The following is a 26,274-nucleotide window of genomic DNA, read 5'->3' on the forward strand; positions in this document are numbered from 1 at the left end:
CTGGTTTATGTGATAACATAATCTTGGATTAGTCTGTCTCGGAAACAATGAATTCTCACTTCATCATCTGTCCTTATCACACTCTTTAGGTGTATTCGTAAAATTATTTTTGTTCCTTTTATCTCATCTTAATGCTCACACTTTTCACACACATCCTTGTTCACACAATCTATCCACACTTTTTGGGCCGCCTCTATCCCTATATTATGTTATTGAAAAATTTATAACTCATTGGTGTAAGTCCGGTACAGTTTGAGAAACAAGCCGATGAACAGGACCACAGAGACTTATCTCTTATCTTATCTAGCCTAAAGTGTCCCACTGCTGGGCAAGGCCTCCCTCACAGAGACTTCATCATCATCAGCCGTATGACGCCCACTGCTGGGCATAGGCCTCCTCACAGAGACTTGCTATTTATTAATTGTTATTATATTTGAAACACACTAGTCGACTTAATTTATTGTTATCGGGATATATAACGTAACCAACACGTTTAAATTGTTTCCAGCCCAAAGATAACAGTTATCACAGGACGAAACATAACAATTATTCTATAATAAGAGTATGTAGGTATAGAAGTTTGTATACTATACTTGTCAATCAGGATTGTAAATTATTATTAAGTTACTTAGCTATAGATTTGTAATTTTAGATAAGTTGTTTTTAGTAAAAGAGATGCATTCTTTATAAAAAAATATTTGTGTGTTATTTAGGTATGCGTAGCCACTTATAACTTTTTTGGCCTTCGAAAAACAATTACAATCTATAAAGTAGTCACAGAATAAGTTTGTTATTTAAGTTTTTATAAGAGCCGTTGTTGCCCACTTGGTAGAACGCTTGTCTCTCACTTTGAGGTCGCAGGTTCCAATCCAGCACAGGCCTAAACCAATGATTGTCGAATTTGTTTTCGAATTCATGTTTGGGTCATAAATGATTATCACATGCTCAGCGGTGAAGGAAAACATCGTGAGGAAACCCATATTCCTGGGAAATGCATTTTTGGAAGGTCACATAGGCAGTCGCTTCTGTATAAAAACGAACCTGTCAACATCAGGAATGTGCATAATTGTATGTGCGAGAGTAAATGTTTCGTAGTGATAATTTATCATTTTGATAACACCAGGATATAGGCATAGATTTATCAGTATGGCCTCTTGTAACCCCAAATGTAGAACATTCGAACCCAACTATTTTCTCTTTCTGATCTTCTAATTCTTCGATTTGAATCTGATTAAAATATCACAAAACGAACTATTTTTATTGAAGTTCTCGCTGAAAATCACATTACCAACAGAGCAAAACGCTTTGTTAGTATTTTTTGTTAGCAAATTCACGTAATGCATTATATTATAAGTATAATTATTGTAAATTTCATAATTACAATACCAATGTCAATGTTACAATAAGAAAAACAATTTTGTAAAACAACATTATTTTACTAACTTATTTTAACCTAACTACTTAAGTATGTAGGTACCTACTTACTATCTTTTGTAATAGGTAATTGTAATTAAGTACAATATAATTATTGTCCCTTGATATTTTTTATATATCGTGTTATAAACGTGAATTAGATGTATTATATAAGCTGTTGCGTAGTCAAATTGGCAAAATTTATTTACCTTCTTAACACTCATAGCCCAGCGCGACCAGTTCGCTGTGCAAAGTCCAGATAACAGTAAACTCGCCTAGAGTAGGCGGCTAATCGCTCACAACATTCAGTTGTAACAGTGCGCGCGCGCAAACAACATGATCGTTCTAATAGTTATTTTATTTCTCGTCGCGTTTTACTTCTACTCTATAAGAAACCACGACTACTGGGAGAAAAGAAACGTGAAATATGATCCTCCAGTACCCTTGTTTGGGAACCACATCCCGAACCAGTTTGGAAAGAAAAGCATCACAGCAATAAGTGTTGACCTGTACAAGCGATACCCAGGAGAAAAAGTGGTCGGCTACTTCAGAGGCACCGTCCCAGAACTCCTGATCAGAGATTTGGATTTGATAAAACAAATTATGACAGTTGACTTCCCGTACTTCTACAAACGTGGTGGAGGCCGTGACCCGGACCTCGAGCCGATATTCGCAAACCTGTTCCACGCGGAAGGAGACAGCTGGAAGCTGCTGCGCCAGCGGCTCACCCCCGCGTTCACGACGGCCAAACTGCGCGCCATGTTCCCGCTGGTGGTGCGCTGTGCTGAGAGATTGCAGGATGTAGTGACGGAGCTAGCGAGCCGCGGAGCCACGTACGACGCGCGCGAGCTGATGGCGAGGTTCACCACCGAGTTCATCGGCGCCTGCGGCTTCGGCATCGAGATGGACACCATCAACAACGACCGCTCCAGCTTCAGAGACCTCGGCAAAACGATTTTCAATCGAAGCCTGAGAAATCGTTTATTGTTACCGATATGGGAATTGTTCCCTGAAATAAGGAAATATTTAAAAGTAGAAGGTGATGCTATTGAAAACGAGCTAACAGTTATCGTAGAGCAAATACGGAAGTCAAGAAACTATCAACCGATAGGACGCCACGACTTTATAGATCTGCTGCTGGAATTAGAAAAGAAAGGGAAAATCGTCGGGGAATCTATTGAAAAAGTGCACAAAGACGGCACAGCAGAAACAGTAGAAATGGAAATGGATCTCAAATGCCAAATGGCACAGGTGTTCATTTTCTTCGCTGCTGGGTTTGAAACGTCCTCCTCTGCCACGAGCTTCACTCTCCACATACTCGCCTACAATCAGAAGACCCAACGCAGAATCCAAGAAGAAATCGACACTGTTATGAAAAAATACGACAATAAACTTAGCTACGACGCTATAGCTGAAATGAATCTGCTAGACATGGCATTTAAAGAGGCCATGAGAATGTTCCCGTCTCTCGGTGTATTAAATAGAATTTGCACGAGAAAATACGATATTCCAGAACTCGGTTTCTCAATCGACCCTGGTGTGAAGATTTTGATCCCAGTACAGGCCATCCATATGGACGAGAAGTATTATGACAACCCTACAGAGTTCAGGCCGGAAAGGTTCACACCAGAAGCGATAAAGGAAAGGCCCAGCTTCGCATATTTACCCTTCGGAGAAGGGCCACGAGTTTGCATAGGTAAGTCACTATAAATATCATTTATGAATGTAGTAATGAAAAAAAAACATCAAGAGACCCGACTGCACGATAAGAAGAGGGAAACAAGCGCTACAAGGATATTGTGTAAACAATATAAAATGTACTACGACATGTATTCGTACATACATACACATACATACATAAACTCACGCCCGTAATCCCTAATGGGGTGGGCAGAGCCCCAAATAATCTACGACAACTTGCTGCCACTGTTGATACGACGTCGTAAATGTAATGTACGGGTATGTATATTGTTTGTGTGTTGAAAATGTACTCGTAGGTAATCCATAGTGAAATAAATAAAAACATATTCTAAATACTAACTAAAAAAAATATAAATGAAAGAAAACTTTCGTTTTATCGTTTGTAAAAAGTATCTCATTTGACTAGGTTGTCAAGTAGCTTGTTTACAAATTTTATGCTCGACAATGTTATTATAATTCGAATAAATTCCTATACCAGTAGTTTCAAGGTGAACATGTACTGTATAGTATCATCAGAATTGGCATAATTAAGTACTCGGAGAGACACAACTCCCGCATACAAACTATACCTACTCGGGTGGGCAGAGCCTCAAGGTTACAACACAGTATTTAACGATACTTCTTTTTTTTTGTTTTGGTTTTCCCCGAAGGGTAAGGCAAAGGGAACTATGCCCATACAGCCATGTCTTACGTATTTTTTTTCTTTATGATTAATGAATTTCATTAATCATCAAGATGAAAGGTGATAATGATGAAACCTAAGCCCCCACCCTCGGAGTAGACTCCTACTCCGAACCCCAAACGAATTAACTCAAATGTCCGCATAAACTTTCGAGTTATGAAGCGGCTTCCTGCCACGAAGCGAAAATAGGCAGATACACTTTGTTCATTGAATACTCCGATATAATAACACTCGCGAATGTCTTCCGACTAACTTAATGCGATCATTAACCACAAAACACCACTTTGTATTAATTATTTAGATTATTAAATGAAGAAAGCAACTGTCCCGTTCCCGTTTCCCGCAAATGTCAAATTTCGTAGATGAATTGCTTCGATGTGGTGTGTTCACGTAGCATTATCGTGTATTAATTTTGTTACCACGGCACATTAACTTTTTATATAAATTCAGCTGTAAGATTCCCTACATATCAAATATATTAGCGCGACAGGGTTCTAAAATAAGTATTTGATCTTGATTGTAGACTACCGTTCTGAGCTGTTGTCAACATAGCTACTACATTGACGCAAAGTGCAGAATCATGGTGATAATAAAGTTGTTTTGGTCCGAAGTCCAAGCTTTTCGAGACAAATAAAGCACATTGGATCCAAAGTTCATTTACTTATTATTATTTCGATATTTGTAAAACGACATAATATCTATTTCCCTAACATTATTCCGTTTTTTGCGGGGTTGTTTTTCAGCGGTGTGGGTTTCAGAGGGGTTTGTAAAATGACATGGGTAACTAAAATATCTAGGTAGGTATCTATACCTAATGGTTCAATTTTGACGTTTTTGCTACACTGCCGATGACTTTTTTTATTATTAATTTAATTAAAATGTGCCTGAATGTACATAAGTTCTTACATAAGTAGCATCTAGGCATAGAATAACACTACGTATAGAACAGCATCTCTCCGCTCCCCACCAGCGTCTGAGCTAGGTTTACCTCACCCCCTCGGTCTTACTTTAGTCTTCAATCGTATGGGCGTCAGACGCCACGCACACACAGTTGCGCCTGTACGATAGTGTCAATGTGTAATGTCTGTGTAAAACGAGGTTTTTTGTATGAAATGTTCGGGGTGTGTTCTAGGATAGTAGATTTCGTTTCCAAAATCTTCTATAAAACTGAGGTATGGAAATATTACCACGTTTTTATACTGTGTAAAGTAATAGAAATGAATAGGTACATATAAAACTTGCGACTACTTTTACTGCAAAGAATAAGGTAAAATTTGGAATATCATTTATGCAAAAATAATTCCTGTTGTATACCACACTAGCAACAATATCCTTAAGGAAACTCCCAGAGTTGGTTTTACCTCTACAATAAGGTAAAACTGATTCCAATTATATGTACTTACGTACCCTTATTTACCTAGGTAGTTGCCTAGATACACGCCAGGCCACAGTCTCAGACCTGATATTAGGCAGCTAAATTACTCAATTGTATAACAATATTTCATGTTTTTTTTTTTTTAAAGAACGTCTAGGACCCTGTGCCGAGGTTTTTCTTGCAGCTTCTTTTCCCCGGCTACACAGGTTGTGAGAAGCTGCAGTAGTTTTAGGCGGATGAGACGTTCGTTCTGTAAAAAATGACGATTCAAAGTGTAACAATGTTACCTAAATAAATATATTTTTGAATTTGAATAAGGTAACAGTTGCTGTCAGACTAAGATAATAACGCCATACTGCTATATATACTTCAGTGGGGCTCTTCAGGCTACGTTCCCAAAAAAATATACAGATGGCGCTGTACAAACTTGATAACAGACATATGCATCTTTTATCTTTGTTTTTGGATATAAATGATGACCCATGTTATTACGCCCAGACACAAGACATCTTCGACCCGTAATTATTCTGACTAAATTAAAGAGAAGCTAAATAGATAGTAACATAATTATATACCACATCTGATCGAAATATAAAGCAACAATTATTTTTATATATGCATCTGCCATTACAGCTGCGCTCTTGTCGGTGGAGTAATCGCCTTCATTACTCCATAGATAGAGCGTGTAGAACGGTGGTTGCCCCAATGGCCTTCCGTTCCGCAGCACACCGACCAATTTCGATGGTGTTGTTCTAGCTAGAGCCCTACCAGAATCCATTTCCTCGGCCTCCAACCAGTACTGATACCGCTGCTGTGCATTACAGTATATCTGTGAATAGTTATGCACCACGGGCAATGAGAGAACAAGTAATTATCACGTTCTTGTCTTATCTTATTTAGCCTATTCAATCCCACTGCTGGGCAAAGGCCTCCCCTTGATTTTTCCACTTCTCTCGAATTTGCGCGATCTCCGGCCAATCCTTCCGATAAGCATTGAGGTCGTCACACCATCTTTTACGCGGTCTTGCTCGACTTCTATGCCCGCCCTGAGGTATCCAGTAACGACCCGTGCCCATCGCTCCGGATGCATCCGACAAACGTGTCCGGCCCAGTCCCACTTCAGTTTGCTGAACTTTTTCCCTACATCAGTGATACCCGTTTTGGAGCGCAGTGTAGTATTAATTAATTAATTATCACGTTAAATCTATATTGGTTTTAAGCAATGTAGCAACGTGAAGTTGAGTAATAGAGTGAGAAAAAGTGTGATAAGGCAGAAATGTGATGTAAAAAACGATATAGTGACTAAGATTGAGAAGGGAATGTTAGGTTGGTTTGGACACGTAGAGCGGATGAAGGATAATAGAATTGCAAAAGCAGTATATAAAGCGAACGTTGATGGTAGGGCTGGCAGAGGAAGACCGAGAAGGACTTACGATGACCAAATTGGAGATGTCCTTAGAAAAGGTTTAATACGATCTACACTGAACCGGCGTGCGTGTATGAAGCGATTGATGAATATGGAGGAAGCAAGAGAAGTGTGTCAGGATCAAAGCAAATGGAATTCTATAGTCTCTGCTTACCCCGGTGAGAAATAGGCGTGAGTTTATGTATGTAGTCATCATCATCATCAGCCGTACGACGCCCACTGATGGGCATAGGCGTCCCCCAAGGATCTCCACGACGATCGGTCCTGCGCTGCCCGCATCCAGCGGCTTCCCGCGACCTTCACCAGATCGTCGGTCCACCTTGTAGCGGGCCTACCCACTGAGCGTCGTCCGACACGCGGCCGCCACTCCAGAACCCTTCCGCCCCAGCGGCCATCTATTATTATTAGCGGCCATCTATTATTATTAGCGGCCATCTATTATTATTATTATTAACGGGCATATGTATGTAGTAGTGTTAATTAATTATCACGTTAAATCTGCACAATGCCATCTATATTGGTTTTAAGCAACGTAGCATGGAAAGTTCCCCGTTATTATCACAGCTGATTAGACAGACAGATAAAGTTTAAAAAACATGAAACTAGACAAATAACTAAGTTTCAATGTAATCTTATCTTATTGTTTTACAGCGTTGTTATGTAGTAAATAGTGAACGGTTATATAATAAATATATTATGTTATAAATTATACTGCTTTGATAAAAGACTTTAAATGTACGAGTATGGCTGGTGGGTATATCTATAAATACCCTTTACCTACTTATGTTTATGGGCATTATTCATTATTATCAACCCGCATTGGAGAAGCGTGGTGGAGTATGCTCCATACTCCCTCCAGTTGATTGAGGAGAGACTGCCGGGACCACGCTCCTACACTGCGGGTTGATGGAGATACTTATGCTAGTAGCCAACCTGTCTATAGGCATCGTATTCATAGTCATCATCACAGTTATTTTATTAATATTGTTGCTTGGAAGAAATTTCTACTTTAACAATAAGGCCGTCGTTTTTGTATGTTCCTTTTGTAGACTTCCGAAAAAGATTTATGATGCGGGTGTAAGTAAAGAGTTGGTAGAGGAAAGCGAAAGTTGTGTGTCAGAATCGTACAATAAGTGGAATTCCGTGGTCTCTGCAATACCGGGAAAAAGGCGTGATCTTATGTATGTATGTTCCTTATGTGCATAGACGCTGCATACGCAGTATGTAATGTAATGTAATGTAATGTAATGTAATGTAATGTAATGTAATGTAATGTAATGTAATGTAATGTAATGTAATGTAATGTAATGTAATGTAATGTAATGTAATGTAATGTAATGTAATGTAATGTAATGTAATGTAATGTAATGTAATGTAATGTAATGTAATGTAATGTAATGTAATGTTTATTTCCATCATTACAGGTGCACGTCTCGGCCAGATGCAATCCCTGGCGGGCCTGGCGGCCCTGCTGCACAAGTTCAGCATAGAGCCTGCAGACAACTCGCATTTGGAACTCAACCTGAACCCCTGGTCCAACGTGGTGCAGAGCGTGGCCGGAGGACTACCGCTCAACTTCAAACCTAGGACACCTACTGCATAGATTATCATTAAAGGATTTTTGACTCACCCGTGCTTTGGAGAACTATAAAAGAGAAAACTATATCGAAAAAATCTGTCTCGGACGGGATTTGAACTCGTAGCTCTTGCCAAGCCGGCACGAGCGTGTTAACCATTACACCACCGGGTCCTCCTGCTGTCCATGTGAAACGGCGACGGCGGCGTCAGCTTAATGACTATACAATATACAGTTTTTTTTTTTTTGACGTGACTTATTGTAGATTTGCCGCAGAAGGCATTAACTGCTTGGCCGGACAAATGGGGAGCGCTGAGGCTCTCACCCGATACAACGTTTAAGACAACAGGCTGAGGGTTCCCAGTTGGGCGCGAACCCAACTGGGCACAATATATAGTCATGAGCAATATAATGTACCCACTTTAGGACTCTGTCGCACTAACATATTTGACATTTAGTGAGACTTACAGTTCAATTTGTCAAAAAAGTTAATGTGACATGGTACCAAAGTGTATACATATTAATTGGTCACAATCGTCTGCTTCATGTTCCTCGATGCCGCACCAACTACCGACGTAACAGCTTTTTGCCTCGTGCGCTCATATTCAACACTTTAAATAGTTCTCAATGCGATTTGTTTTACAGCAGCGCTGGTTCTCTTAAGACCTCGCTTGTAAATAACTATATTAAATAATAGCAATAAGTATTATTATTAGTTGTAGTAGTAGTATTTTATTTTTGTTTAATGTTTCTACTTAATGGCTTTCATGTTTTTTTTTAATTTTTTTAAATTTATTTTTATTTAGTTTTTTATTTTCAATCATTTGTGGTAGCTTGTAATTGGCCTATAGTTATTATAAAGTCACAAGTATATTGTAAATAATGCTGTGACCTTCCCTAAGACAATAAAATAAATAGATCGAAGAATTTCACATGGACAGAAGGACCCGGGGCCTGTTTAATAAAACTTACAATTGTAAATTACAATGACAATTTGATGTACATTGCGGAGTGTGTGATCACGAATATTTTGCAGTTTCATATTAGCTACGTAATGAACATCAAATTGTCGTTGTAATTTACAATTGTAAGTTTTATTAAACAGGCCCCCGGTGGTGTAAAGGTTAACACGCTCATACTGTCTAGACAAGAGCTGCGGGTTCAACTCCCGTCCGAGTAAAAAATATTTTCTTAAAGTATATTTATGTATTTAAAGTTGTATAACTTACATATTAAATGTTATTATATCTATTTAATTAGTTGTTCTTATAATGTAAGTTTATTATAATATTAATGTTGCAAATAAAACTGTTACTTTATAATAATAAAGTTAATCTTATTTTCTTCTTATCTACAACTAAAATTGGATGCTTATAGTAGATAAATAATATGACGTAGGACGTGAGAGATGCATAGACTCCGCGGGTGTGATAAAATAGTTTCTTACTCAGTAATAAAAAATATAACGCCAAATTCAATTGTTAATTGGAACCACTCATTTAGGGCATGATGTACAGTCATGAGCAATATAATTTACCCACTTTAGGACTCTGTCGCACTAACATATTTGACATTTAGTGAGACTTACAGTTCAATTTGTCAATGTGACATGGTACCAAAGTGTATACATATTATTGCTCATGACCGTACTTACTTGAAACCGTAAAATGGGGTCGATAGGGACAATATCACACTTCAGATTGAGTTTTAATATGGTTACCTTGCGATCATCGACATCAAACGATAAAAAACGATAAGAAATGTCAAAAGTTGTGTAAAATTAATTAAAATATTGATATTTAAGAGAAAAACGTAAAAATGTTGCTTCTCCATATTTACCAACGATGCGGGGTGAATGGAGTTGCAATAGAGGTTTCTAGGGATTTTTGTAGTGGCTGTCACTTATAAGAAACACAAGCGCACGACTATTATACCGAATCGGGGTAGGCAGATATACATCTGCAATTAGTGATGAACTAAGTAGGTATCCACACTTCGCCGACCTTTTTTGTAGATAATAGTAGTTACATTTGCCTCAAAAAAGTGACTGTTTCAGCAAGTATTTTCAAACCGATTTTTGAACATTAAGACGTCTCCCCTCAATCAACCGGAGTGGGAATGGAGCCTGCTCCACCACGCTGCTCCACTGAGGTTGGTGGAGGTATTTTTAAAACTTATACGTAACAGAGTTACATTCACCCGTTATGTAATACGAGTAGGTAATTCTTTACAACAGCATAATACTTATCTCTACTCACGAGTTTGCTGTAAATAACAAAGCACTTCATATCAGACACACGCGTGCGGCAGTTGCTGATGTGAACGTAAACCAATAACATGTTTTTTTTTTTATTAATCGTGATATTTGTTACTGCGGCTTACTTCTACTCGGTACGGAACCATGATTACTGGAAGAAGAAGAACGTAAAGCATGACACGCCGATCCCACTGTTTGGAAATCAAGCCCTAAACCTCTTCGGAATGAAGGGCATGATAGAAGTGAGTGTTGACATGTACAATAAGTACCCCAACGAAAAAGTTGTGGGTTACTACCGATGCGCAACACCGGAACTGATTATAAGGGACCTCGAGTTAATCAGGAAAATTCTGGCGGCTGACTTCCCGCACTTTTACAACAGAGGTTTTGGATTTAATACTGACCTTAATCCGTTATTTGGGAGCTTGTTCCACGCTGATGGAGACAAATGGAAGTTGCTGCGCCAGCGGCTCACCCCCGCGTTTACGACGGCCAAGCTGCGCGCCATGTTCCCGTTGGTGGTGCGCTGTGCTGAGAGACTACAGGACGTAGTGATGGAGCTGGCAAATCGCGGGGCCACGTACGACGCGCGCGATCTGATGGCGAGATTCACCACCGAGTTCATCGGCGCCTGCGGCTTCGGCATCGAGATGGACACCATCAACAACGAACACTCCTACTTTTTAGACTTTGGCAAACGATTGCTGGAACGTACATTTACAATTAAAGTTTTGATTTTTATTAGTGAATTATTTCCTGAAATCAAAAACGTCTTCAGAACAAGACCCAAACAGATAGAAAATGAGTTTAGAGTTTTATTGGAGCAGATACGAAGTCAAAGAAATTACAAGCCTATTGGTCGCCATGATTTTATCGACTTACTGCTGGAGCTAGAAGCTAAAGGAAAGATATTGGGTGAGTCAATCGAAAAATTCAAAGAGGACGGGACTCCTGTTCCTGTGGAAATGGAGATGGATTTCAACTGCCAGATGGCGCAGGTGTTTCTGTTCTTTGCAGCTGGTTTTGACACCTCCTCGCACGCTACGAGCCACACGCTTCACTTACTGGCGTACCACCCCGAGGCACAACGCAGAATTCAAGAGGAAATCGACAATATTATGCAAAAATACGACGACAAACTCTGCTACGACGCCATAGCTGAAATGACTCTGTTAGATATGGCTTTCAATGAAGCTATGAGGATGCTTCCTTCAATTGGCGTCTTGAATAGAATTTGTACGAGAAAATACGAGATCCCAGAACTTGGTATCGCAATAGATCCGGGTGTAAAAATACTGATTCCATTGCAAGCTATCTACATGGATGAGAAATATTTTGACAACCCAAAGGAATTTAGGCCTGAGAGGTTCTCACCAGAAGCGATTAAAAAGCGACATAACTTTTCTTATCTACCTTTTGGAGAAGGGCCAAGAGCATGTGTGGGTGAGTTAAGTTTTATTTTAAGTACATCAATACACATGCCACTGCCAGGCAAAAGCTTTACAGTGCGCGATTCCATTGTCCTCTCACGATACGTTAAGCCAACTGATACATTAACGGATGATGTTTATATATTTATATTATAATATTTGTGTATGTTATTATTATATACGTGTATATGTATGTTTACGTGTTTGTGTAGATAGATGTAGACAGGAGCCCACAGTAAGATAGAACTTAGTCGACAATCACAGAATTTAATTTCAACGTGATGATCCTACATTGAATTATTTCAATCATTTTGTTACAGGCGCTCGCCTCGGGCAAATGCAGTCATTGGCGGGCCTGGCATCCATCTTGCACAAATTCTCTGTAGAACCCGCAGAGAGCTCGCGCCATGAAATAAAGCTTGGCCCCAGCTCGGATATCGCGCCAAGAATCGTCGGAAAAATGCCGCTCAATTTCAAGATCAGGGGGTCTAAAAGGGCCACATCCACGTCAAAGCAATTCATATAAAAAGCAATATTGCAATTTGACATTTGCGCATACATAAAAGTACTTAAATGCGCTATGACCCCAATTCCTGCAGACACCTCCTAATTTTATTTTAAATTATACCCGTCATTTTCTTATCTGCCGAAAAGAAAAGCGGGGCTAATAAAAAAGACATCTCGCTGATATGCAACCCGTTTGACGTGTGCTGTAAACTTAATTCTGGCAGGTTATGGGCCAATATAAAATTTTGGGAGGTTTTCTTTCTGCCTTAAATTGACGTGTGTAAGTGCATACATTTTATGCCTGTCGTTTACCCGTCCTTTTCCTTTTCGGCGGATAAGAAAATGACAGGTATAACTTGAACTAAAATTAGATGGTGTGCACTGGAAGCGGTATCAATGTCAACAAACAAATAGCAATATTATTGGTTTAGGTGAATTGCTTCAATGTGGCCTTTTTAACTAACTTCCACGCAATAAATAGGGAAAGCGAGACAAGCAGACCGGAGCTCTCCCCGAACACTCCATAAAAAAATCTCATTATATGCGGGCGAGACAGACTGCGTGTAAGGGGGAGAACAATACAACGCTATGTATACTTCAAATATCCACCCCGCACCAATTTGTACAGGCACTGAACTAAATTTACCTCACCCCCTCTGGGTCTTACTATAATCTAACTGACCATAAGCCGCTAAGGAGTAACGGGGGCGCATGCGATCTGTTTGTTTCGCTCGCACTTACGTGCTAAGGCGGCACACGGTAGGTAAAGATGAGATTTTGTATAGTGTCCGGTTTGTACTATAACACAACAACAGCTTCAAAATTCAGATATAGGCTAGGACTGCACTATCCCAAAGTTTCACATAAAAGTAAAACCCGTTAAATAAAGCTATGTCATTGTTCATAGTAAATATTATTTTATTAATAATTACTTGTAGTAATATGAGTGTCGTGAAATGGTTATCGGTTGATGAGGTTAGATAAAAGATGATATCTTTTGTTATTAATATCTTATTATTAAACTATTATAAGATTATTAAGTGTCATCTTCAGCTTCATTGATTACACTATATAAGTAAGTACTTAATTACTTATCAAAATGTTCTATTCACAAAAGAAAAGTAAATATCTTTAAAAATCTTTTTTTTATTTAAATATCTTTAAATTGTCCCGTTTCCTGCAGACGCCTCCTAAATTTATTTTAAGTTATAAGTACTTGTCACTTTCCTCAAAGGGACGGGTAAAAAACGGATATTTTTTCTTTTCGGCTAATAAGAAAATGATAGGTATAACTTAAAATAAAATTAAATGGTGTGTACGGGAACCATCACGATTAATATCTTTAAATTATCCCTTTAATTATGACGCTTCAAATTATAAAAGGTTTGCTTTATTAGTATTTGAATAGGTATACTAAAGGAAAACGTCAAAGATGAAAATTTTATAATCAAACATGACAGTTAATAGTTTACTAATGTCTTAATGAACAAAGAAGCAATTAAATAAGTAACATAATATATTTAGCACTAAATCAAATCAGTAAATCGTAGTACCTAATACATTTTCTATTGTTGTATTTGTGACCGATTAGTTAGTAGTTAGCCATACTGCGTTCTGGTAAAGAAGTGGTAATTCCACCTACTTATATAAGAACTATCATTTTTACTTCTGATATTCACTTCGCTATACTTAGTGCAAACAAAAATCTAACATCATCTCCAATTCAGTTTTAAATAACTGGGTAGGTATTGCAAGTCAGTAAAACTGTTTCGATAAAACGATACAAGTGCGACCTTAAACAATGTTCTTGATACTAGTTATAATTCTTCTCACTGCGGCCTACTTCTACTCGGTGAGGAACCACGACTACTGGAAGAAACGAAACATAAAGTACGAGACGCCATTACCTCTGCTAGGTAACTGCGCCCGAAGCCTCTTCCGACTGCAGAGCCTAATTGACCTAAGCAATAACTTTTATAATAAATACACAGACGAAAAAGTTATAGGCTCCTACAGAGGCACCACACCAGAACTGATTGTAAGGGACCTGGACTTGATCAAGAAAATTCTGACGGTTGACTTCCCGTACTTTTATAATCGAGGCATGTCCCGGAACGTACAACTCGAGCCTTTGTTTGGGAATTTATTCCACGCAGAGGGAGACAGGTGGAAGCTGCTGCGCCAGCGGCTGACCCCCGCGTTCACAACGGCCAAGCTGCGCGCCATGTTCCCGCTAGTGGTGCGCTGTGCTGAGAGACTGCAGGATGTAGTGACGGAGCTGGCGAGCCGCGGGGCCACGTACGACGCGCGCGAGCTGATGGCGAGGTTCACCACCGAGTTCATCGGCGCCTGCGGCTTCGGCATCGAGATGGACACCATCAATAACGAACGCTCCAGATTTAGAGAACTCGGGATAAAGATCTTTAAGGGTAGCTTAAGGGGTCGAATCCTTTTACCGATATGGGAATTATTTCCTGAAGTAAGAAAATTTTTAAAAGTTGAAACCGATGACGTCAAAAATGTAATAATGGCTATTACAAAACAAATTCGTCAACAAAGAAATTACCAACCAATAGGACGTCACGACTTCGTTGATCTATTACTAGAATTGGAAAATAAAGGTACAATTGTTGGAGAATCAATAGAAAAAGTGGATAAAGACGGAAAACCTGAGCTAGTGGAGTTAGAAATGGACTTAAAATGCCAAGCGGCGCAAATGTTTGTTTTCTTCGTTGCTGGTTTTGAAACATCCTCTGTAGCCACCAGCTTCACTCTTCACATTCTGGCATTTAATCCGGAAACACAACGCAGGGTGCAAGACGAAATCGACACTGTACTGAAGAAGTTCAACAACATACTCTGCTACGACGCCATAGCTAACATGAATCTCTTGGATATGGCATTTCAAGAGTCTATGAGGATGCTATCCCCTGTTGGAGTTCTGAATCGAGTTTGTGTCAGAGAATACAAAATCCCAGAACTCGGCATCACACTCGACCCTGGCGTGAAGATTCTGATCCCAGTGCATGCCATCCACATGGACAAAAAGTATTACGACAACCCCGAGGAGTTTAGACCAGAAAGATTCACGCCAGAAGCAAAGAAGATGAGACACAAGTTTTCGTATTTACCCTTCGGAGAAGGTCCACGATCGTGTGTTGGTAAGCCACATCATACCTTATTAAATACTTTCATTCGGTTACTGTAAATCTGCTACCAGATTTTTATGTGGAAGGAAGGATAATAAAGTGAAAACAGAGCCTTTACAATTTTAAATTCCTGTCTTTTTCATTTGATGGGATAAAGTATTGCCATGATCCAATACCATCAAACCTACACCGTATAAGTTTATTTAATTTAAATTCGTTTACTTGCCTATTGCCAAACTATTTGGTTGGATATATTTTTGAAAATGCCGTACGTAATTTCGGTACTTTAATATCGAATATACTTTGACGCCCTTTTTGCACTCAACACCAAAGAATCCAAAAAATCACTCAGCTATATTTTACTTATTTGATTGCAGGCGAGCGTCTAGGCCACATGCTGTCCTTGGCGGGTCTGGCAGCATTCCTGCACAGGTTCACAGTAGAACCTGCAGCCAGCTCCCGACGAAACCTCAAACTGAACCCCTGGTCACACACTTCGCAGAGCGTAGCCGGGGGTCTGCCGCTCAACTTCAAACTTCGAACACACACATCTTCCTAGCGGCATCCTGTTTTCACATGGTCCGCTTATAGGGACAATCATAAAACACCTCCTTTACAAAGTCTATGCTAACATTTATCAACGGTTTCTTCAACTGTAACTCGTTTTCTGACTTAGGACTCCCAACCATCGTATAAATCGGAAGCGTCATCCCCACTACTCAACATTTATTGAACGATGCGAATACATGGGGCGATATCGAACGACGTTGCCAGACTTCGTTCGACTTTGCTATAATACGAGTATGCTCTCCAACTATATAGCAAAGTCGCGAGATAGAACGCTTTGCGAGGTGGAGCGATGTCGTACGATGTCTCCAGGAACACGGAGGAGGAACTTTCTCGAATCTGCTATACGGATTCATGTTTGCTATATCGGCCACTGCATCCTTCGTCGTGATGTTACAAATTAGTAATAGGGTATTTGACTGGGTCAAAGATAAATTATAAAATGCTAATCTAAAAATAGAAGCCAATCTAAGATGATCAAAAATAAATTTCATTTTACCTTTCCACTTAGTTTCGAATTTTATTTATGAATCAGGTAACTTAAACAAGCACAAAGTTCGACCGCTTTTATTGATGACGTCATAGGACAGTATTTCCAAACTCCAAAGAAAACTTTCTCATTGGACTAGGTTGACAAGTAGCCTATTGTGCGGGCGGAGTGATGTCCAGCTAGCTATTTCATATAAATAATAATAATAACGTCAAATTCTAATTTAAAATTTAAATTACCATGTTACAATGCATGTTTAGTGGTCATTGTTGTTATGTATTGTTGACTGGTAAGTAGGTAGGTACCTGTTACGAGTAGGTATACTAATAAAGAAAGAATCAGTAATGTCATATCACATCAAACCTTCTATTGGCAAGCGATTTTATTAGTAGGGGCATGGAAGATGGTGCTCAAGTAGATGTCATTTACACTGACTATAGCAAGTGTTTTGACAGAATTGACCATAACGTGCTCTTATCTAAACTCGCAAGTGCCGGCATACATGGGGACTTGTATCGTTGGTTTTCCTCGTATATTGAAAATCGTAGTCAGGCGGTTGTGCTGCAGGGCTACTCTTCTAATTGGTTATCAGTACCCTCAGGGGTACCTCAGGGATCTTTGCTGGGACCTCTGTTATTTGTTATATTTATTAATGATGTTATTAAATGCTTTCATCATTCTAAAATACTATTATTTGCAGACGATATGAAAATTTTAAAATTGATTAACAATCTCTCTGATGCAAAGGATCTTCAAGAGGATCTGATTCGGTTCCAAGATTATTGCTCATTTAATAAACTCGACCTCAATATATCCAAATGCTATTGTATGACATTTTCACGGAAAAAAATCATTATTGATTATACCTATGTATTGCATTCTCAAGAAGTTTCTAGGGTAAATTCAATGAGGGATTTAGGGGTTGTTTTCGATAGCCAGCTACTATTTGATAAGCACATTGATAATATAGTTACTAAAGCCTCTAAAGCATTAGGTTTTATTATGAGAACATCGGCTGGCTTTCGTAGTGTAAAAGCCTTAAAAATACTTTACACAGCCTATGTACGTAGCCACTTAGAATATGCATCCCAAGTCTGGAACCCGCAATATGAGACATACAAGTATCGTATTGAGTGTGTTCAGAGGAGATTTCTTCGGTATTTGGATTTTAAAACAAGACAAAGATCATTAGGCTATTATCATAGATGTAAACGTTACCATTTTCTGCCTCTTCAATCCAGGCGTACTATTTCAGATATTTGTTATCTGTTCAAATTAGCCAACGGGCGTGTTGACTGTCCGGAACTACTGTCAAAGATCTACCTGCGAACTAATTTACTTGGGCTCAGACAGCGCTCTGTTCTTCGAGTACCATTTGCTAGGGTAAATTATCGCAGAAATTCATTTTTTATTCGTGCCTGTCGTGATTTCAGTGAATTGCAATGTGATTTAGATTTGTTCTGTACCAGCATTACAACTGTCAAACGAATGCTTGCCAAACCCTTTTTTTTCACTCATTCTTCTTCTCATTTAATGTTAGATTAATGTGACATACCTATACCTGCCTCTTTATCAGCGCGTAACTCTTTATCTATTTGTGGAGATTTCTCATTAGCATTGTCTACATCTATTGTCTAGATCTATAGTTATTATTTGACTGTTAATCTTCCTAAGAAAATAAAATAAAATAAAATAAATAAATCTTTCTTAGACACTCGTAAGACTTAGGTAATATTATCCCTGCCTCGATTCCAATACACACCCTATACACACCATCTAATTTTATTTTAAGTTATACCTGTCATTTTCTTATCCTCCGAAAAGAAAAGGGACTGATGATTGTCAACTGTTAATTTTAAAACGAATGAATAACCCGACGGAGATGGCGTGGACGACTTGGACGCTTGCCGGAGGGACTGGCCGGAATACGCACAGGACCGCGAAAAATGGAAAGAGGAAGGGGAGGCCTTTGCCCAGCAGTGGGATTTTGTAGGCTAGATTAGAATAAAATGAATAAAAAGAGCATCTCGCTGATACGCAACCCGTGACGTGTGATGTTAACTTAATTCTGTCGAGTTATTGGCCAATATAAAATATGGGAGGGTATTTTAAATTTCTCCCTAAAATTGACCCGTGTTCCATAAATATGTCTGTCGATTACCCGCCCCTTTTCTTACCGACGGATAAGATAGTAACATGTATAACTTAAAATAAAACATGCACCATTGTATTGTATGGTTTTATTTTTCTCTATGTGAGTCCCCGAAGCAAGGATATGCGACGCTTCGACCAAATAGACGCAGCCAAAGAGAATATAATCATTACGTTGGTATGCTGGCTATACAGTCAAACTTAATGATAAAAAGAAAGCTTAGAACAGTTTCAAATTGTAACGTCTTATTAAAGGCGATTTGTCAAAGTAATATTTACCAACAGATGTAATACTGAAAATAATATAAAGTGCTATAAATAATAACAGTTTTATAGCACAAATTTAGCAGGCTAAGTGCTATTTAGTATATTTTATTATAGTGTTTCAAAACTATATTGTAAGATTACCTTAATCTTAATTAGATAAAGGGAAAATGCCCAGTCACTATATAACAATTTACTATGGACCTGTAGAGTCATTTTATTTACAAGCTGAACACAAACCACATTACTTGGCGGGTCTCAGACGTGAGAAGTTTCTTCTTAATACTTACCTTAACTAAATTTACCTATAAGTACATAAAATTTTATCCAGTAAATAGTCCTTACATGAGACATATCAGGGGCGTTTGACGGCTCAATAGTAACCCTGACACCAGGGTTGATGCGGTTAGTAATCCACCTCACAACCCACACAAGAGAAGAATCTAGAATAAATATAGAACACTTGCAGCTGATTCCGACAGAGGGATTGTGTCCTTTCTAATTAGTTTCTAATGATAGACAATTCTTATGGGCAATGTTTGTTTCCCAAACGGGAAGCACCAATGATTTATTAATTTATCTTAAGTGCATTTTTCACTAACACATTTGGCCTATCACGTTGGTCGTTAGACTTTCTGTTAAGAAAGCTCGATGAGGTGTGGGTACTTAGTTCATCTTGCGATGGCTGTACCTCTGAGTACCCCATTGGGATATAGTCGTGAGCTTAAGTTATGTTATATTATGTCTGGACCCTTCCATACAAATAGGGTACCTATTTAACTGGGTCAAAGATAAATTATAAAATGCTAATCAAGAAATAGAAGCCAATATAAGATGATAAAAAATCAAGCTTATTTTTCTTTTCGACATTTGGCCGCTTTTATTGATGACGTCACAGGACAATATTTTGTCAAGTAGCCTGTTTGAAATATTTACAAAAAATAATTGTACATTTTTTTAGCCCAGAAAAATTAACTTATGCGTTTGACGAATTTTACTTATTTTATGCATAAAAATGAGTTAGTTATACGTAGTATTGATTATTTATTCTTTGCTTGTATGGAGAAAATAGTTTCGTGTTGTCGTCATAATGTTCTAGGTAAATAACGCCTTCGGGGTGAACAGAACCACAAATCACCAGAAAACAACATACATCTCCTATTTGTATTGAAGTTCGAGCTCGTCGCATGTATTTTTTAAGTTTCTATTTGATTTTTTTTCTTTGTCCCAGTTCAACTACAGAAACTGGGATATCGCGTGGATCTGGTGCCAATAGATTACATAAATCATTGTATAGTTGAATGTTTCGGATATGCGGTAAGTTTATTAACCCTTTCAATATTCAATACATCTCTTTTATTGATGGGAAAACGCGATAGAACCTTTTCTCAGTATAAACTTATTTTAGCACTTTCCTGCCTGATACCCTATTGCTACTTTATTCTAATCATCTGACAACTAACATGGCGCCCGCCGCATATCGAGCACGACGACGCTACATTTGAACAAATTGAATTAGGTCATTTATCGCATAGCTAACAGCGTTGGTTCATTATATCGCTTCGCGCGTAGGTAAGCGCATATAATACGGACAGAATGACGACATTATATATTAATCGTAACCTTAGCAACGGCATACAAAAATCTCGTTCTTACGTGTACGGAAGTGCGTAAGAGTGAGACAGACTGTCCGCGTGCGCTCATTTACCGTTTAGACGCAAGTGAGACCCAGTTGGTGAGGTAAATCTAAACCTACCTCGGCACCGATAGGCATGAGGATAAAAGCTGCCCATTTCTCCCATTAGGTGTTGCTACTGTTGAGTGTCATTAAATTTTGACAGTTTCCCATACGATTTGATAACAAACATATTGTTTTGGTTATATTTTTACACTAAACCTTTTGTGCACCGTAACTGCAAAAGAAAGAAGAAAACTTTATTCTGCCTTTTTTCAACTGATCGCTGCTTTTTTCTCGCAACTCATCCTTCAGACGGGATACACTCCACGTGACTCCACATTTTACAGCAATTTATCACGAATTTTAGCTGGACAGTATGGGGAACTGACAAAATTTAGGAAGACTCAACAGTGCTGCCGGCCTACATTGGAGCTTCTACTTTTATACTCATTGGTGTGGGGCGGAAAGTGTCCGTTATATGTATGTCAATATTCTTTATTCTATACCAACAGATATTCAAATGCAACATTAAAAGTCTATGTTTCAATACTCCCGCCGAGCGCGATCCGGTGTGTATGAACGCTGTGGATGCGGTAACAGAAGCGACCACAAAAGTGACTCGCTCACGAAACTACTTATGGCTATGGATCTTGATTGAAAAAGAGATCTTTACCAGGTCAGAGTGGGCACCGAAAGACTACTGGGTCGCCGACATGCCTTCCTTAAAGGAAATCGAAGACTTCGAGAAATGCGCCGACTGCTGCGGTATACTTCGCACTAAACTGGAAAATACCAGCGATGAGATCATAAAAGAAGATCCGAAGAAGTTCTTTGCAGACTTCAGCATCAGTTATGCTGACCCCTACCACACGAAGCATCTTGAGGAAATGGAATCAAAAGGAACGGTGCAAGACTCGTTCAAATTCCATGCCTGCTGATGTTACACGTGAAAGAAAATTGAGATTACTTCACTAATTTGAGTACAATCAAGCAACTTTATAAACTTTAAGCTTCTAATTATAACACTATGGGTTCAGTGGTATAAATATTCATAGTGTGTACATAGTTAGCTAATAATGATAATAATTATGAATTAATTCTATTTTTATTTTAAACATAATGCCCCAAAAGGGTTAGGGGTCGAACCACATATTCTGTCCTCATTTCCTGTATCGTATCCACATATCGATTCTGTTACTCGGAACCGTCGTTTACTAGAGCGAGAGAGCGACCGCACGCTTTCGCACGCTACCTGTCTAGCTCTAGCAAATGACGGTTTTAAAAAAACAAAAGGATAGAAGCTTAGGAAAGTGTTATGTGCTGCCAGATGTATTCAGCCCTTATTGACAAATAAATAGAACTGCAAACGTGGTGCTAGAGTCTTTAGAGTGAAGGAAGCGAAGGCGGTGTCAGTATCGTAATAAGTGGAATTCCGTTGTCTCTGCCTACCCCACCCGGAAATACGCGTTATCCTATATATGTATGTATGTAAAACGTGGTTAGATACATCCTTTTTGATTAGAACTATCAAACAAATATACACGCCAGCCCCTTTCGTTCACAAATTCTTCATCTGTCAACTGCTGTTGTCTCTAGGAATCTGCTACTATGCTATGCTCTGGAGGTTTTTATATTGCGTGTGTGTGCGTGAGGAGGTGTGTAAGTGCATGGGTGGGTGGGTGCATGTGTGTGCGTGTGTGTTACGTGGCCTTTAGAACCACGCACGGGTAATAGAGGGGCTCAGCTTACTCTTTCTACAAATTCTATGTTCATATCAGGCATATAAAACTTTAAGCAATGAAACAAGTATGATTTTGGATTGTTTATATTGAAACAAGTTACAAGGCTCTCGAGTTCAGTCCGCTAACAGTGGCATTAAATTAATATAATTACAATATTTTTGTCGCAGTATATATTCTGTATCTACCTCCATCAAGTAGGGTTGCAAAGTGTCGGTTATGTTTAAATTTTCCTATCATTTTCAACTCCACGACATTTATATAAAATTACAAACAAACATCATATTTACTCCAGTTTCTGGACCATATGATATTTGAAATAAAAGACTAATATTGAATCTAAAATAAATATCTAATCTAATTTATACATAACTGTCGATAATTCACGTTATATATCGAAAATGTCGGGTAATTTCTGAATTTGACGGACATTTTGCAACGCTATTAACAAGACTATAATTTAGCTGACTAAACGCTTCATAAACGAACGTGCCGTCCTTCACTTACTTACAGTGCAAGACAGAGACAAAACTAGTCTTAGAACTGTGTTTTAGAACTTGTCAAACTAAATTAATATTAAGTTGGTGTCTGCATGAATCAGCACCATTCTATTTCTTACTTTCGATAGCCTCCAAGTATAAATTACGATGTATGACGAAATCATTTAATTTTATTTCTAAGGTTCTAACTCACTGCGCGATATTTTCGTTGCATTTGGATTGTAATTAAATGTAAATCCTATCTACTTCTCATTATGTAGTTCATAAATTCGCGACCCCCAAACAACTTCCACGAGACCTTTACAACGCATGATATTGTTATACAGGGTGTTAGTGACATCGTAACGAAAACTTTGAGGGGTGGTTCAGGCCATGATTCTGAGTTGATATCAAGTAGAAATTTCCGTCGCAAAAGTATGGATTGGAAAATAATTAAAAAGAAAAGAAAAAAATTCATGAATTTTTTGACACGAAATTCCACTTGATATCAGAATCATGGTCTGAACCATCCCCCTCAGTATTCGTTACGGTGTCACTAACTCCCATACCTACTTATATGGCTACCGTATGTACTTGTACGGGGTGTAAGTGTCATCGTAACGAATACTGAGAGGGATGATTCATCTGATTATTCTGAGTTAATATCAAGTAGAATTTTCCATCGCAAAAGTATAGAATTGAAAATAATTAAAAAAAAATAAAAAAAATCATGAAATTTGCGACGGAAAATTCCACTTGATTTTAACTCAGAATCATGGTCTGAAACAACCCTCTCAGTATTCGTTACGATGTCACTAACACCATGTATAAAGGCTCTTAATAAAGTATTTGACTGTATCAAATATAAATTATAAAATGCTAATCTAGACATAAAAGCAGGTCCAAGATGATCAAAAATCAATCTCAATTTACTTTACAACTAATTATCGAATTTTATTTATGAATTAACAATGAGTACGACGTTTGACCGCTTTTATTGATGACGTCACAGGACAGTATTTCCATACAAACTCCATTGAAAACTTTCGTTTTGCTATCTCGTAAAAAGTATCTCAATTGACTAGGTTGTCAAGTGGCCTATTGGTTGCTATAATAACATTTTCTCCCAAAAAAACAGTTTGAATGATAAGACTGTCCCAGAGGGTTTGAAAATGCCTCACCAAAGCAATTCACCAAACTATACAATTTGACATTTATGCAAATAAATTAGGTGGCATAACCGTCCAATGTCAAATAGCAATATTGCTTTTGGTGAGTTGCTTCAATGTGGCCACGTTAGACCCCCGGTAGTGTGTAGTGTGCAAGTATCATCAGCTGCCGTGACCATCCCTGTGACGTAACATTCGTTTATGAAGCTAATCGTGTGTTCACATTTAGCTCGGTCCACTATAACTCTTGATTTATAGTATCTCTGTAACTCCTATTTACAATAAAATGCCGAGTTAATGCGTTTATTACATTTAAATATACAACCTATGTTAATTGTCAGCGCTTGCTAAATGTGAACATATTGTTACATAGTAAGGCGTGGCGGTGTCTGTCCCGGGGTACCGTGCCCCGAACCGAGCTCATTTCAGTATAAAACCGACTATCTAATCCATAAATAATTCTAGTAAATTTACAATCGAAGTAATATCGAATACAGATAAATACAAGGATTAAAAATAATTTACAGATGCACCTAATACCGAGTCACGATAAAAATATAACGACTTTATTGCATCAATTGGAAAATATAAAGTAGTATATCGTATCCGCCGCCGCAGTGGCAACACGCCCTAGGCTCGCACGTTATACAAAAATAAAATAATATAACTGTAAACAAACATAGCCTGCCACTTTATACAGAGTGTTTCTGATCAGAAACATTCCTGTAAAAAGTGCCTCACTGTAACACAAACAGCATACAATTTATACAGTAAACGTCCATGCGAAACAATAGATAGGAACAATGCCGTTAAAATTATACATTTGACTAAACAATAAAAATAAAATTTATACAAAATTTTGACAGACCGTCCTATGTTTTATTCCGCATGGTGCGTCCAGACACGCATACATAACATTGATCCATCAAAGTATACCTAGACATCCGTCAATCAGTACTGGCGCTCGGCGGACGCTGCCGTTTCTAACTCCACTATTTAATTCAAAAGAATTGCAACCATATCATTTATCGGTTAACATATTTCATTCACTTGTACATGTCATTCGTTTACAATCATCTAACTCTAAACAACGGTTGGTCGTGGCCGCCTTACACAGCACTGATCGTCAAGAGTTCAACAACAAACGGGGGGTTAAGACCGCCACATTGAAGCAATTCACCTATAAAGCAATATTGCTATTTGACATTGGCGCATATTAAAGTAAGTCCGCAATGTCAAATAGCAATATTGCTTTTTAGGTAAATAGCTTCAATGAGGCCGTGTTAACCGCCCAGGACATGCAACACAAATTACTATCGACGTTTAACGCCTCAGTCCCTTCCACCACAGTCCAACATAACGACACTACTATAAAATCTATTGTCACAGCAATTTACAATTCGAATATTAAAAACTTGCGAAGCGTATTCACAGAATTTAGTTTTTTATTGAACTAGAGTTTGTTACTACTATTGCTTGTCGATTGTATGTATCGCAGCTAGGGCAGTGTCGCGTTACCGTCTGTGGGCATTCCTTAGTACTCGCTTCTAGTTTACCTGGCTAAGAATTACGTCGTTTATATATAACAAAAACATAATAAAAAGGTCTCGTTTATCATAATATATAGACCCGCCCCGGCTTCGCTCGGGTGCAATGCTGAGGAAAAAATGAAACTACGACATCACATTAAAAACCTCAAAAATAACAGTATTTCTCCACTATTTAATAGATGTTATTATACATATAAACCTTCCTCTTGGATCACTCTATCTATTACAAAAAACCGCGTCAAAATCCGTTGCGTAGTTTTAAAAATTTAAGCGTACATAGGGATATAGGGACAGAAAAAGCGACGTTTTTTATACTATGTAGTGATGTCTATTAAAAACGGCTTAATTCTCAGCCGAAAAATCGATAGAAAACGAGTCATTTTAGTAGAGGAATGCCCTAGTCCTCTTATCACGCTCTTGCGCGAGTCCGCGCCACCAACTCACTCGGAACTCATTTTATTTGCATCTTGATGTGTTGTAGGAACTCGTAGTACGCGAATGCTGACTCGACGCGGTCGTCCACTAGTCGCTCCGTGAACAGCTTTTTACTCGGCGACGTGTCCCTGAAAGTAAATAGAATTGAGTAGTTTCCCAGGTCAAAGTTTAAAGATGACAAAAAATATTTATTTATTTATTTATAAAAAAGGTTATACCAACAGCTTATATAATAA

At 38.4% G+C, this 26,274-nt stretch overlaps 4 protein-coding genes across 7 annotated transcripts in view; 3 read left to right on the forward strand and 1 right to left on the reverse strand.

Moving 5' to 3' along the window:
* LOC126366578 (protein transport protein Sec24A) overlaps nucleotides 1-26,274 on the reverse strand; it is a 228,222-nt gene that overhangs the window by 171,697 nt on the left and 30,251 nt on the right. For 3 of the 4 annotated variants that reach the window (XR_007566363.1, XR_007566362.1, XR_007566364.1), the window contains exon 16: nucleotides 25,908-26,166. Coding sequence is in view for 1 of the 4 variants with exons in the window: in XM_050009724.1 (XP_049865681.1) it covers nucleotides 26,055-26,166 (112 nt within the window). In the remaining 3 variants the exon portion in view is untranslated. Of the gene's footprint in view, nucleotides 1-22,475; nucleotides 26,167-26,274 lie in introns of those variants that run through there. The other variant, XM_050009724.1, reaches the window with a different exon arrangement.
* Nucleotides 1,700-9,516, forward strand: LOC126366607 (cytochrome P450 6B6-like). The gene is made up of 2 exons (XM_050009775.1): nucleotides 1,700-3,109; nucleotides 8,022-9,516. The coding sequence occupies exons 1-2, from the start codon at nucleotides 1,750-1,752 to the stop codon at nucleotides 8,198-8,200; spliced, it is 1,539 nt and encodes a 512-aa protein (XP_049865732.1). The 5' UTR covers nucleotides 1,700-1,749; the 3' UTR covers nucleotides 8,201-9,516.
* LOC126366601 (cytochrome P450 6B6-like) lies at nucleotides 10,152-13,340 on the forward strand. The gene is made up of 2 exons (XM_050009768.1): nucleotides 10,152-11,873; nucleotides 12,181-13,340. The coding sequence occupies exons 1-2, from the start codon at nucleotides 10,511-10,513 to the stop codon at nucleotides 12,384-12,386; spliced, it is 1,569 nt and encodes a 522-aa protein (XP_049865725.1). The 5' UTR covers nucleotides 10,152-10,510; the 3' UTR covers nucleotides 12,387-13,340.
* On the forward strand, nucleotides 13,981-16,927 carry LOC126366606 (cytochrome P450 6B2-like). The gene is made up of 2 exons (XM_050009774.1): nucleotides 13,981-15,528; nucleotides 15,894-16,927. Exons 1-2 carry the CDS (start codon nucleotides 14,169-14,171, stop codon nucleotides 16,073-16,075), a joined length of 1,542 nt encoding a protein of 513 aa, XP_049865731.1. The 5' UTR covers nucleotides 13,981-14,168; the 3' UTR covers nucleotides 16,076-16,927.

Source organism: Pectinophora gossypiella, chromosome 5 (genome assembly GCF_024362695.1).
Source record: "Pectinophora gossypiella chromosome 5, ilPecGoss1.1, whole genome shotgun sequence".
Classification (NCBI taxonomy): Eukaryota; Metazoa; Arthropoda; class Insecta; order Lepidoptera; family Gelechiidae; genus Pectinophora; species Pectinophora gossypiella.